Raw genomic sequence first — 13,997 nt, 5'->3', positions numbered from 1 at the left:
GTTCAGCTCTGGTCTTTTCAACAAGAATGCTTGGAAGTCCTCTATTTCATTGAAATTCCATTTTTTCCCTGAAGAATATTATACTCAGTTTTGCTAGGCAGGTAATTTTTGGTTTTAATTCTATCTCCTTTGACCTTTGGAACATCGTATTCCAAGCTCATTGATCCTTTAGTGTAGAAGCTGCTAAATCCTGTGTTATCCTGATTGTATTTCCATAATACTTGAATTATTTCCTTCTGAATGCTTGTAATAGTTTCTCCTTGACCTGGGAACTTTGTATTTGGCTACAATATTCCTAGGAGTTTTCCTTTTGGGGTCTATTTTAGGAGGTGATTGGTGAATTCTTTCCATTTCTATTTTACCTTCTGGTTCTAGATTATCAGGGCAGTTTTCCTTGATAATTTCTTGGAAAATGATGTCTAGACTCTTTTTTTTATTGTGGTTTTCAGGTAGACCAATAATTTTTAAATTCTTTCTCCTGGATCTGTTTTCCAGGTCAGTTGTTTTCCCAACAAGATATGTCACATTGTATTCTTTTTTTTTTTCATTCTTTTGGTTTTGTTTTATAATTTCTTGATTTCTCATAAAGTCATCTGCTCTGTTCTAATTTTTGAAGAACTATTTTCTTCAGTGAACTTTTGGACCTCCTTTTCCATTTGGCCTATTCTGCTTTTTAAGGCATTCTTTTCCTCATTGGCTTTTTGGACCTCTTTTGTCATTTGGGTTAGTCTATTTTCAAAGGTATTATTTTCTTTAGCAATTTTTGAGGTCTCCTTTAGTAAGCTGTTGTCTTGTTTTTCATGATTTTCTTGCATCGCTCTCATTTCTCTTCCAAAATTTTCTTCCACCTCTCTTATTGACTTTTAAAAAATCCTTTTTGAGCTCCTCCATAGCCTGAGACCATTGCATATTTTTTTGGAGGCTTTGGATGTAGAAGCCTTGACCTTACTATCTTATTCCAGTTTCACGGTTTGGTCTTCCTCTGATTGTATGCTTTGCTCTTCTCCATCTGAAAAGATGGAAGAAAATATCTTTTCACCAAGAAAGTAACCTTCTATAGTCTTATTTTTTCCCCTTTTTGGGCATTTTCCCAACCAATTACCTGACTTTTGAGTCTTTTATCAAGTGGAGGGTATAATACCCTAGGCTTCAGAGGTTTTGTGCTGCTGTTCTCTGAGATATCTCTAGAGACCTGTAAGTTCTCAGTTCCTCCAAAGTGGCATAGTCAAGAGGAGGTGTTAACTCCTCTCCTGGTCTGTGCTCTGTTCTGTGAGCAAGCAAAAGCACTCTTTTCTGCCACAGAACTGTGAATAGGATTGCCTCTCCACAGCTGCCACCAGCTCCACCATGCCAGCACTCCCTCTCACCTCAGAACCACCACTCAGGACTGAGACCCAGATCACCCAGGGTCTATAGGTGGAGAGCAACAGAAGTGGCTGCTGATGCAGCAGAGGCTGTGGCTGTCCTGGGTTTGGGGCCCAACTATGGTCCCTTCTCACCAAGGTGAAAGAACTTTCTCACTGACTTTTGAAGATGTTTTTTGGTTTGTAGGTTGAGAAATCTGGAAACTCTCAGCAGCTGCCTGTGATTCAGTGCCCTAAAGCCTGCTCCAGTCCTGTCTATGCCAGCACAGCTCATGCTGGACTCCACTCCATGCCCAGTGTGATAGACCTTTCCTGTCATCCTTCTAGGCTGTCTTGAGCTGGAATTCTATTTTGCTTGTCATTTTGTGGCTTCTGCTACTATAGAATTTGTTTAGAGATATTTTTTACAGGTATTTTAAGAGATTGGGGGGAGAGATCCAGAAGATCCATTCTTCTTCTCTGCCATCTTCTAAATAGGAAATAATCAACACAGAGAAAGCACTTGAATTAAGAGAGGTTGGGAAAGGTTTCCTGTAGGAGGAGGGATTTTAGTTGGGACTTTAAAGGAAGCCAGGGAGGTCAATAGTTCAGCTCAATAGAGAATGAAGGGCATTCTGGGCATACAGGAAAACTAGAGTGAATGCCTGAAGCTGAGAGATGGAATATCTTGTTTGTGTCATAGCCATGAGGTCAATTACTAGATTAAAGAGTACACATTGGGGAGTAAAGTGTAAGGAGACTAGAAAGGTAGGAGGGGATTAGGTTATGATGGACTATGAATGGCAAACAGAGTACAGGAAGCCACTGTAGTCTGTTGAGTAGGGGTGGTGGTGGTGACATGATCACACTTGTGTTTTAGGAAAATCACCTTAGTGGCTGAATAGAGAATGGATTGGAGTGTGGAGAGACTTGAGGTGGGCAGATTCACCAACAGCATGTAACATTTATCATTTCAGGTCATGAGTTTTACTATTTTGTTCCTTTCTTGCATTTCATCTCCTCTGAACCTTTGGGTGTCTCATGTGATATTCTTCTTACATCATAGATGAAATGGTATAGTATCTACTTGGTGAATATCTATCCATAATTTCATTTTTTTCCCCTTGCTTTTTAGATTAAAGTTCTTTTGTTTAGATTTGTAAGACTCCAAGCAAGCACAGTTCTGTCAGCCTTTGGTAGATGCACTCTATCTCTGGCCTGAAGCCTACCATTTCCTTATTTTAAGCCAAAAACCCAGATGCCATTCTCAGACATCATCTCTTCATTAGCCAGATCTTTATTTCCCAAATTTGCTTTTCTCTTCTAAATTCTTTGCTTTTGATGGGCAATAGTGATGAAAACACTTTTACTTCTATGGCTTTTAGTTTTTTCATCCAAGACTGTGTAGTCTTTAGCACTGTGTCCTAGATTATTTCTGAAGGTACTAGTTTTGTCCAGAAGAGTCATGGGAAGTAGGTAGAAATTAGGGGTAGATTGGTAAATGTTCAACAACCAGCTCTCTTAGAAAATATGTATACATGGCATAATTTTAAGCTGAATTATTAACATTTCTTTGACACTTTCAATCTAGATAATCAACAGAACAATTGATCAAGCTCTGATTTGTAGTGTTTGTGTGTTTCTAATGTGCAAATGCTTACTCTGAAAATTTAAGAATCAATTATCACTAGTAAGTCCAAACTGGCTCCAACACATGGTAATGGTGATCCATTTAGATAAGATTATTCCTTGTGAGGTTCTCTTTCACTTCTTAGATAATACACCCAGGAAAATAATAGATTTCTCATTTGTTTTTATCAGGTCAAGAAATAACTGCCTCAGTATCCCTCTTCAAGGAATGATTAGCCACCAATCCAGCAGCACCAGCCTCCTTGCTGTTTTACTCCATCTCCCAGATCTGGGCATTTCTACTGCTTATCTTCCATACCTGGAATGCTCTCCCTCCTCATCTTGCCCCCTGGCTTCCTAGATTTCTTTTAAGTCTAAGCTTGAATTTCATCTCCTACAGGAGGCCTTTCCTTACTCTTCTTAATTCTAGTGCTTTCTGTCTTTCCTGGCTATATGGTTTATAGCTTGTTGTCTTCCTTCCCCCTCATTAGACTGTGAACTCCTTGAGGGCAAAACTTGTCTTTTGCCTCTTTTTGTATCCCCAGCATTTAACATGGCACCTGGAACATAGTAGATGCATATTTACTATCAGACTGACTCTTCTTCCTCTAAACTTTACCAGATGGGCTGTCACCTGATGGAACTTGAGGATCTGTTTTACTATAACTTGCCAGACAAGCCTCTATTCCCCCTTCAGAACATCCAGCTTTCCTCTTTTTAGAAAGAGGCTTAAATTTACTTTGGGTCAATTTTTCAGTGGTCTTTTGCCTTCCCTTCCTCCTCAGGGTGTTGTTTACCCGGTCTTCCCCCTCTTAATGCAGATGAAGATATTTAGGTATGGTTTGGAATAGGTGGTCCCTGAAGTTCTTCCCATCTTTGCCAAAATAAAGTCAAAATTGGTACCTGATTTATACAAAAATGGTGATATCATAAGCAAATTATGGAAGCATGGAAAAATTTACCTGTCAGATTTGTCGATAGAGGAAGATTTTATGACCAAACAAAACAAGTTAGCATGATGGTGACTTGTTTCAAAGTTTTTTTTTTGTTTTTTTTTTTTTAGCATATCAGAGACTCCTGCAGGTCCTACAAAGATGCTTTGGCTTTGAGTTTTTGTTTCTTTTATGTCAAATTTTTAAAAATTAATATTATTTTCCCCCAATTACATGTAAAAATAATTTTTAACATTCTTTACCCCTCAAAATTTGAGTTCCAAATTCTCTCCCTCCCCTCCCCATTGAGGAGGCAAGCAATTTGCCTATGTAAAATTTATTACATACTCTAAAAAGCCCAAATAATATGTCCCAGTTCATGGTTTCCTATACAATCTTCTTTTTGGTTGTCATTTTAAAAATATTGAAATGTTTGCTGATGATTGTTAAATTGAAAGAAAAAATTCTAAGAAGACTTTGAATGTAAGTTCAGAAAAAACTCTTTGTCATCAGAACCCTTGCATGGCTCAGTTTTGAGAGAGTGTAGTCCAGTAGAGTGAAACTGAATTAGAAACTTACTTAAGGATCCCTGTGGGCATGTATTGATTTAGAAAACCACTTATTAACATTATCTATGTTTTATTTCATTTTTATTTATTAAAAAACACTTCCCAATTCAATTTTAATCTCATTCAGGCTACCCTTGAGAGTCAGAGACTAGGGACTTTGTGTTTGACATCTCTGTTGCAGACCACAAAGTGACAATTTTTTTTTTTTGACCACAACAACTGTTTGAAATTATCTACTAAAACATGAAGAGATACTATTGGTGTTGATGAAGGGCTACTCACACCAAGGAAATCAGGGATCCTTGAAGAAAGCATAGTGAAAACTACTGAATTAGAGGAGAACAAAGTTCTTGGGGCATTTTAATGACAACTTATGTAAGGGAGTGCTCTGAAGAGGAAAATTAATTGATGATTGAAAGGAAGCCTGAGGTATCTGTGGGTTGTGAGAAAATTTCAACATTTTTTAGAATTTTATTTCTAGAAGATAATACATGGGTGTTGCCTTAATTAGGGCCAGACCATGCTAGGATAGTCCTCTTCTTTCCCCCATCATGCCTCTACCAAATCTAACCACAATAGAGGAGAGGAGAAGAGAGGGGAGAGGGAAGGAGGGGAAAGGGCTGGAGAAAGTTCAAAAGACCTATTCAGATAATTATGGAGAAGCTTCTTCTTGGCTTTAAAGTAGTAAAATCAAATTAAAAGCCTCCGAAAAAGAGTGTGATGGCAACTGATCTGAGCCCATCCTACCCCCCCTCCAATTCCAAGAAGGATGGAAACAAGTATTTATTATGTGCTAGTCACAATGGTAAGTACTTTACAAATGTTATCTCATTTGATCTTCACAACAAATCTGAGAGGTAGGAATTATTATTATCTCCATTTTACAGTTAAGAATATTAAGAGAGGTTAAGTGACTTGTCCAGGGTCACACAGCTATTATGTGTATGAGCTCAAATTCAAACTCGGATCCTTTCACTGAAAATCTGATCCTCTATCTAACGTGCTTTAGACATGGTATTGTATAAAACACAACTACCTTTATATATGTTAATAAATTGCTCACCAGTCAGGAATTCACATTTGAATTCACATTAATTACTGATAAAAAGACACAATGCAATTCAACAGGCATCATATTAGGTACTTGGAATTCAAAGACAAAAAGTCCCTGCCTTCACGGTGCTTATGTTCTCCTAGGATTAAAAATGACAATACATATGAAACAGTATAGGGAATGAAGCTGGCAAAGTAGATCAAAGTGCTCTATCTGAAGTGGGAAAAAAAGCATTAATAATTTGGGTGGTGGGGAGAAAATCAGAGATGACTTCATAGAATTGTTGGTATTGGGGCTGAGCCTGAAAGGCAGAGACCTGATATGGTGATGGGTACAAAAACAGGGTTAGGAGAATCGAGGCCAAGATAGAGATATAGGTCTCTTCAGGTTTTCATTCCGTACCAGCATAATCCTTTAAATGCCAGGGCAGCAGAGAGCCTGAGGTGGTGGGAGATGCAGTTTTCTCTCTTAATAACAGTGGCCCCTGACCTACCTGAGTCATGGTGAGAAGAGAGCCCTAAGTAGGGCAGGAAGAGCAGGGCTCTGCCTCAGTGTCCCAGATTTAGAAGGGGTGCTGACACTATTTGTGCCTACTTGGCAAGAATAATTAGGAGGGATGCACTGCTGTCTGGCACTGAATCCAAGGAGTTCAAAGATAAAATGAATGACCTGCTATTTATCAAAATATTTATAGCAACACCTTCTGTAGTAGTAAAGAACTAGAAATAAAGTAGATGCTCATCAGCTAGAAAATGGCGAAACAATTTGTGGTACATAGTGTAAAGAACATTATGTTCTTATAAAAATAATAAATATGATACATACACACAAGCAAGGAAAGACTTATGCGAACTGATGCAAAGTAAAGTATAATCAAGAGCATAATATGCACAATGACAACAACAAAGAAAATTTTTTTAAAAGCAATGAAATTGAAATTGAATGCTATGAAATTGAGATAACCAAGCTTGGTTTCAAAGAAGAGGTATGAGAAGATTCCCTCCACACCTTTTCTTTCAGAGGTTAGTGAATATAGGTATAGAGCACTACAGTGTTAAAGTATTGATTAGATTTTGCTGAATTGCTTTCCCCCTGTATTTTTTTTATTCTTTGTTTTAATAAATCATTTACTGGGAGGGTGTAATGGCAATTTAAATGGGAAGATCTTTCTCATTCATAAATAGGCCCATGTGACCTGCCTGGGTCACATGGAAGCTTGAGTCACATGAATCTGAGACATATTGAAGCTGTAGTGGGAGGAGTTTGCTGAAGGGTGGAACAGGAAGGGTCAGATAGGAAGAGGCAGAGCTAGAGCAGAGCTGAGAGGAGATTGGTCACAGTCTAGTCAGAGCTAGGAAGGATGAGGGCAAGCAGGTAACTGACTAGTGTGAGTGAGAGAGCTTGTTTGTGATTTTATTTAATGGAGCTGGTTTGTGGGAAGCTTAGCAGGGGGAAGGCTCCAGGATGGTATTGTTCTCTACATTGTTACTGTGTATAGATTTTTGTTACTATAATGGATTTGGCTTTATGGTGTCTGAATAAATTTTTGGTTTTGTCTTCCATGTGGGGAGTCTGTTGTATTCACGATTCAGAATTACTCTGGGATATTCATGGCTACTGTAGGTGCTGGGAATATTGCATTGGCACTACAAAGGGAAGAGGGAGAAAGGAGAGCTATATTAAGAAATAAAGGTACTGTAAAAAAAAAATCCAATAAGCTTTTAAAACTTTAAATAAAATAGGTAGGGTCAGTTGGATTTGTTTTTCTATTTCATAGAAAAATGACCAGTGTGATAAAAGAATTACTAGGAACTAAATTTTGAATTGATGTTAAAATTGTGCTTTTTGTAGAATATTATAGCAAGTTTTCTTTTTTCTTTGAATATTTATTTTTTTCCCAGTTACACATAAAAACAATTTTAAGATTCTTTTAAAAAAAATATGGCTTCCAAATTCTTTCCCTCTCTCCATCCCTTTCCTTTCCTACCCCTGAGATATAACCAATTTGATATAGGTTATACATGTGCAATCATGCAAAACATATTTCCATGTTAGTAAAGTTATGAGAGAAAATAGACCCCTCCCCTGAAAAATTCAACTCAAAAAAAGTAAAAAGTAGTATGCTTTCATCTGCATTTAGACTCCATCAGTTCTTTCTGTGGAAGTGAATACTATTTTTCATCATGAGTCCTTTGGAATTGTCTTAGATCATTGTGTTGCTAAGAATAGATAAGTCATTCACAGCTGAACATTGTGCAATATTGCTATTTATATGTCCAATGTTCTCCTGGTTTTGTTCACTTTACTTTGCATCAGTTCATGTAAGACTAAATCAGCCTGCTTGTCATTTCTTATAGCACAATATTTCATCACAATCACATACCACTTGTTCAACCATTCCCCAATTGATGGACATCTCAGCTTCCAACTCTTTGTCATCACAAAAAAAGAGCTGTATAGCAGATTTTTCTTAATACTTACATCATAACTGAGTATAATGTAAATATATGTATATTCAGCTTGGTCTTCCAGAAGGCACTGTGTGTTTGTGTCACTTGTTCCTGGGCAAAACAGTTCCTCGTTATTTTTTGTATACATGGTAATGGCAGCTCAGAGGACTGTGTAGTGAGAAGGTCAACCTTGAAACCCAGTCTCTGTGAGGGAAATCTGAACAGGACACTGACTGACAGGAGGAGGCAGGAATTGAATTACCTCTCCAAAGATGGTTCTGCCCAGTTTCCATTCCATAAACTATGATATTTAGCAGAATTTTAAGTCATCCCTTTGTCCCTCACCTCCCACCCTTCCCCTAGGTGGAAGTACCAAGGAAAGTGCTCAGCTACCCTCCTTGCCCTTTTCTTACCTGGTGATATCCCAAGAATCCAGTGGATTGGGAGAAAGAACCCCTCAGAGTCATTGTGGAGGAGACAGTTGGTGGGGAAGTGAAATCTTGCTGATGGCTAAGCTCACTTCCATGACTCCAGAGCAGGGTCTTTTATTTGATATTGTGTTAGAGTAGGAAGTTTCCATCAAAACAAAATCTCTGCCTTAAGATTTTTAACATGCTTTCCTTACAATAAAACTGTGAGGTGCTTTACCAGGCATTATCCCCGTTTTACAGATAGGAAAACAGGTTTAAAGAGTTTTAGCAGCTTGCCCAGAATCACATAGTTGGCAAGGGTCAAAGCCATGACTCAAACCCAGGTCTTCTGACTCTAAGACCAGTGTTCTTTTCTACACCACACTACTCTACAAGCCTGCCTTAAGTCTCTGACAGCTGACGGTGTTTCTCCTCTATTCACTTTTTTTTTCTGGTGTGAAAGTGACTCTTACAACAAAAGGGTCAGTAAGTATACGAGACCATAATTAAAGCTTTATTTGATCCAAAATATATAAATATATGTACAAATTATTTATATACAAAACATCGCATACTACCTTGTTCTATAATCCAACCACCATACCCCACCTCTCCCCCCAATTACCTTGTCCCCTTCTTGCTTTTTTTGGCCTTGGAAAAGAGCCAAAGGCTTAGACAATTATTCCAGTACACTGAACAGCCTAAAAGAGGTATGGTGCCTCCTGGAAGGCCAAGCCAACTATTGAGGTATCATGTAGGTGCTGAGAAAAATCTGCTCTAATACTCTACAAAAGGTGCAACTTTAAAACCAGTTTCAAAAATTCCTTTGTCAAATTGGTCATTTTTCTATGACATAAAAATACAAATCCTACAAACTAATGCTAAAAGATAGTTTAGCTTTATAAACATAGTTAAATATTCTCCCACCTCACCCCACCAGATTACTAAGTCTTTTCTCCCAGAAATAAATAAGAAACCCAGACTACCTTTGTTCTGAAATAAAATCATTTATATATATATATGTATAAAAAGCTACCTAGGTTTTGAATTCCCTCTAATTTGCCAAAACCCTGCAGATGGAAACAAAGTGAAGTGTGACCCATTTCCCTGGGATGATTTTTTCATGTAGATCCATATTAAACTGACATTTGGGAGGTAAATATTTTGAACGTGTGTGCTCAACTGCTGAAACTTGTCCAAATTTTAAGATGGTCTGACAGTGTTCTAACATGAAGGTCTGGATGGGTTTCAGAAATAGATTGACTGGTAATCATATCTACAAAATGGCTGGTATATTTCAGTGTGTGCTTGATTTGGGCTTTGTACCACGACCAAAAATCACAATTGAACATGTCATTGGTTTCATTAGGGCTGCCATATATAAGCTTGCTTCGAAAATGGAATTTGCATGTAATTGGAAGTGCAGAGGGACAGTGTGGCTGCCTGTAAATTACTTGGGGTTATGTCGTCCAAGGCGCTTTTTGATAAAGATTGAGATCAGTTGCTGGGGACGTTGCTGATATTCTAGCAGAACTTCATGGGGTGAGTTGATCTGGTCACATTCCAGTCTGTTGAGAAGGGTAACACAGACAACAGCGGCTAGAAAATGAAACACAAAACAAAACACAAGCATTGTTATTAGCATGTCACCCTTTGTATATTAAGATGATTTGCATCTCTTATACTAGGCTATATATGTGGAGTTGTTTTTCTTGCATTGGTGCAGAACAGTCATGCAGTGTAGAATATATTTTGTACTTTCATAGTGGCTCACATAAGGAAGTCTCAAAACAACCTGTAATAAGTGTAATATAACTATTGCCCTGTCTCCTTTTATATAATACTTGATTAAAATGAGGAAAAGCAAAGCAAAATGTACTCTCATATATCTGAAGCATCCACCAGGGAGGCAAAGTATTTGATTTTACTGTTTAAGGAAGAACTCAAAGTGAGAAGGTCAATGCTTTGGTGCAGTGCAGAACCTTATATTGTCAACATTAGGGCCAATTACTGTTTGGATTTAATAGAGTCACTGAGGAGAAAATGGGTGATGACCATCTTTTAGGAATTGACAATTTAGTGACAATACAACTGTCTATACATTATTGCTAAAAAACAAACAAACAAACAAATCTAAAAAACCAAAAGAAATCCAACAACAAAAACCCATTAAATGCAAATAACTGAACCCACCAACCATTACTTCCTGAAATTAAACAAGGAAGAGAAAGATTAGATTTTTAAATTTTTCTTCTTAAAGCATCCATCTTAGATTTGGGGAGAAGTATAGTTATAGCTAGGAATGGGGAGCTAAGGTTTTGTCCATCTAGAGGGTCCCAGAGACTACTGTACCCATATCTTGCTAGGAGCAGGAGTAAGAGAAGATCTGGGAGAAAACAAAAGAGAGGGTTGTGGGCTGGAGGGGGAGATAACAGGATCATAGATTTTTCACCTGAAAAAGATCTTACAGATCATCGAGTTCAATTCTCTCATTTTACAGATGTAGAAACCAAAGTCCAGAGAAATTAAGTGACTTGTCCAAAGTCACACAGCTAGTAAGTATCTGAGGCAGAATTTGAATCCAGTTCTTCTGACTCCAGGTTCATTACCCTATCCATTATACCATGGTGCCTCATCAAGCCTTTAGTACTCAATAGTCACTAGCAGTCTCCCCTCTAACTATAAACCAATTCTGGTCCTGCTTTGCTTTTGAGATCCAAAGAGATGAGTGCATTCAGGGTGGTTTGGGGGTGCCCTCTTTTCTTGTGTGACTGTACCTATAGCTGGTCAGTCCTCTGTATACGCTGCTGCTCCCCTACCGCAAATATTTTTCCCTAAGGTAAAAAGCAAAACAAAACAAAATAAACCTAGTTATACCTCTGCAGAAGAGACAGTGACCTGCAAAGGCCAGGATGGGAGCAATTTTCAAAATTTACAGAGAAGAATCCTAGACCCCTCCATGGGTTGTCTTTCTCTTGATACTCCTCCCGCAGAGATACTGTTGGGAAGCTACTTCCCTGGGCCGTTGTTCATCAGAATAAGAAGTAATGAAAACATTCAACCAGGGTGGAATTGAATAATCCACCATTTAAGGTCCTATTTGTTTCAAACTCACTCATTTGTGAAGTTAGCTGGCAGAGCAATGGCAGAACCAAGACATTCTCAGGTTAATGATCACCCAGTCTGTGAAGCCCACAGGTGCCCATTAGGAAACAGGAAGTGTTGACAGTATCCCTGCTAATCCTTTCCTCTTGGCAGGTAGATAAAAGTATATTCACTCCATGGCCTTGTCATACCACAAAGTGAGAGCAGAACCAGGTTTTCTTGATTATTTCAAGGCCAAGACTAAAAAGTCCAAAGAGGACAGCTCCTAGCCATCTCAGTAGTGTTTTTCTGACCTTGGAGACCCCCATTAGTGAGCAGTGTATAATAATCCTGTCACATAAGATTACAATTTTTAAGAGCAATTAAAATACACTAATTACACACAACAATTTTTAGAAAATTCAACCTGACAGCTTTGTTACTTTAAGGCATGGATGCCTACATTAAGGATTCCAGCTATCGAAATGTCACTGAGAAAGTAAGCCAGTCCACTGACCTGAAGTTAGTGTTGCGTGGAACTCAGAGAGGTCATCCTGGTCTATGGTCACACAGATAGATGCAAAGCTGGCAAACATGCAGAGATTCTACTACAGAGCCAATAATCATCTGAGTCCTGCTGGATTCATAACAAAAATTACACTTCCCTTCCTAACTCCCAGCCTTTTCCTTGACTGTCTCTCATGCTTGCAATGCTTTCCCTCTAACCTTCTGGTTACTTGTAGTACTCAGCTCAAATCTTCACACTCCTACCCCCTCCAACAGGGCCTTCCCTTTGCTAGTATCTGCAGTTTTCCCTGTTTGTATCTTGAATGTATGGCAGCCAGGTGGCACAGTGAATAGAGTGCCAGGCCTGGAGTCAGGAAGACCTGAGTTCAAATCTGGCCTGAGACACTGCCTGTGTGACCCTAGGCAAGTCACATCACCCTGTTTACCTCATCTGTAAAATGAGCTGGAGAACTCATAGTTCTCATATAGAGAACTTAGTCAACAATACAAGTCATTCCCCAATTGATAAATGGTCAAATGATATGAACAGGCAATTTTCAGAGGAAGAAATTAAAGATATCTAAAGTCGTATGAAAAAATGCTCTAAATCACTTTTGATTAGAGAGATGCAAATCAAAATAACTCTGAGGTACCACATCACACCTATTAGATTGACTAACATGACAGAATGGGGAAATGATAAATGTTAGAGAGGATGTGGGAGAGTTGGAACATTAATTCATTGTTGGTGGAACTGTGAGCTCATTCAGCTATTCTGGAGAGCGGTTTGGAACTATGCCTAGAGGGCTACAAAGATGTGCATACTCTTTGACCCAGCAATATCACTTCTAGGACTGTATCCCCAAGAGATCATAAAAATGGGAAAGGGTCCCACATGTACAAAAATATTTATAGCAGCTCTCTTTGTGGTGGCCAAAAGCTGGAAATCAAGGGGATGTCCATCAATTGGGGAATGACTGAATAAATTATGGTATATGAATGTAATGGAATACTATCGCGCTATAAGAAATGATGAACAAGAAGACTTCAGAGAGTCCTGGAAGGACTTATATGATCTGATGCTGAGTGAAAGGAGCAGAACCAGGGGAACTTTGCGCACAGCAACAACCACAGTGTGCGAGAGTTTTTTCTGATAGACTTGGATCTTCATAACAATACAAGGACATAAAAAAAAAAAAAAAATTCCCAATGGTCTTCTAAGGCAAGTTGCCTTCCATATCCAGAGAAAGAACTATGGAATTCAATCGCAGAATGTAGCAGATCATGTTTGTATATGTGTGTGTGTATTATGTTGTGGTTGGTTATATGATTTCTCCCATTTATTTTAGTTCTTCTACACAGCATGACTATAGTGAAAATGTATTCAATAAGAATGCATATGTAGATCCTATATAGAATTATATGCCGTCTTGGGGAGGGAGGGGGATGGTGGGGGGTAGGTAGGGGAAAAAAATCTAAGTTTTATGGTAGTGATTGTAGAACATTAAAAATAAATAAAATGAATTTTTGAAAAAAGAGAGGTATGAAAAGCTCATGCTGCAGCCACTGCAAAAGCAGAACTTTGACTAACTGTAACCCAGTACCTGGGACAAATTCTGTTGGCAGATGGGAGAAGATAGTTGAGGTGGATGGTGAATAGAGGTCATGGGATCTAAGGACACAGAACTGTGAAGGTAGGGTGTTTGAGGGGTGCAAGGCTTGGAGCGGAAAAGAAGAATGAGTGAGCCAGGCGCTGAACTTACTGGGAAGAGGGACAGTGGCCTAGAGGTCTCCAGATGACAGCAAGAAGGATTAGGCCAGATGGAGTGAACTTTCAAGGACTAGAGGTCCTTGTTGAGCAGTGGTGGCAGATGGTAAGTCTAAATGTGGCAGTAGGAAGCAGGTAGTATGCCAACTGGCCCTGTGCTTCAGGAAGTGTGAGGAAAGAACCAGGCTGCCTCTAAGAGGGGGTCAAGACATGTGCCATTCTCTCGTCTGTTGTCTTTGGTTATTGAAACA

The 13,997-nt window shown here is 38.7% G+C and overlaps 1 protein-coding gene across 3 annotated transcripts in view; it reads right to left on the bottom strand.

Moving 5' to 3' along the window:
- Positions 1–8,878: 8,878 nt before the first annotated feature.
- The window catches only part of UPP2 (uridine phosphorylase 2), a 42,611-nt gene continuing 37,492 nt past the window's right edge, over positions 8,879–13,997 (bottom strand). For all 3 annotated transcript variants that reach the window (XM_072612038.1, XM_072612039.1, XM_072612040.1), the window contains exon 7: positions 8,879–9,986. In XM_072612038.1, the coding sequence (XP_072468139.1) occupies positions 9,838–9,986 (149 nt within the window). In that variant the 3' untranslated portion in view covers positions 8,879–9,837. The remainder of the gene's footprint in view (positions 9,987–13,997) is intronic.

Source organism: Notamacropus eugenii, chromosome 5 (assembly GCF_028372415.1).
Source record: "Notamacropus eugenii isolate mMacEug1 chromosome 5, mMacEug1.pri_v2, whole genome shotgun sequence".
Taxonomy (NCBI): domain Eukaryota; kingdom Metazoa; phylum Chordata; class Mammalia; order Diprotodontia; family Macropodidae; genus Notamacropus; species Notamacropus eugenii.
Note: the sequence above shows the minus strand (reverse complement) of the source record. Positions and strands in the feature narration are given on the sequence as shown.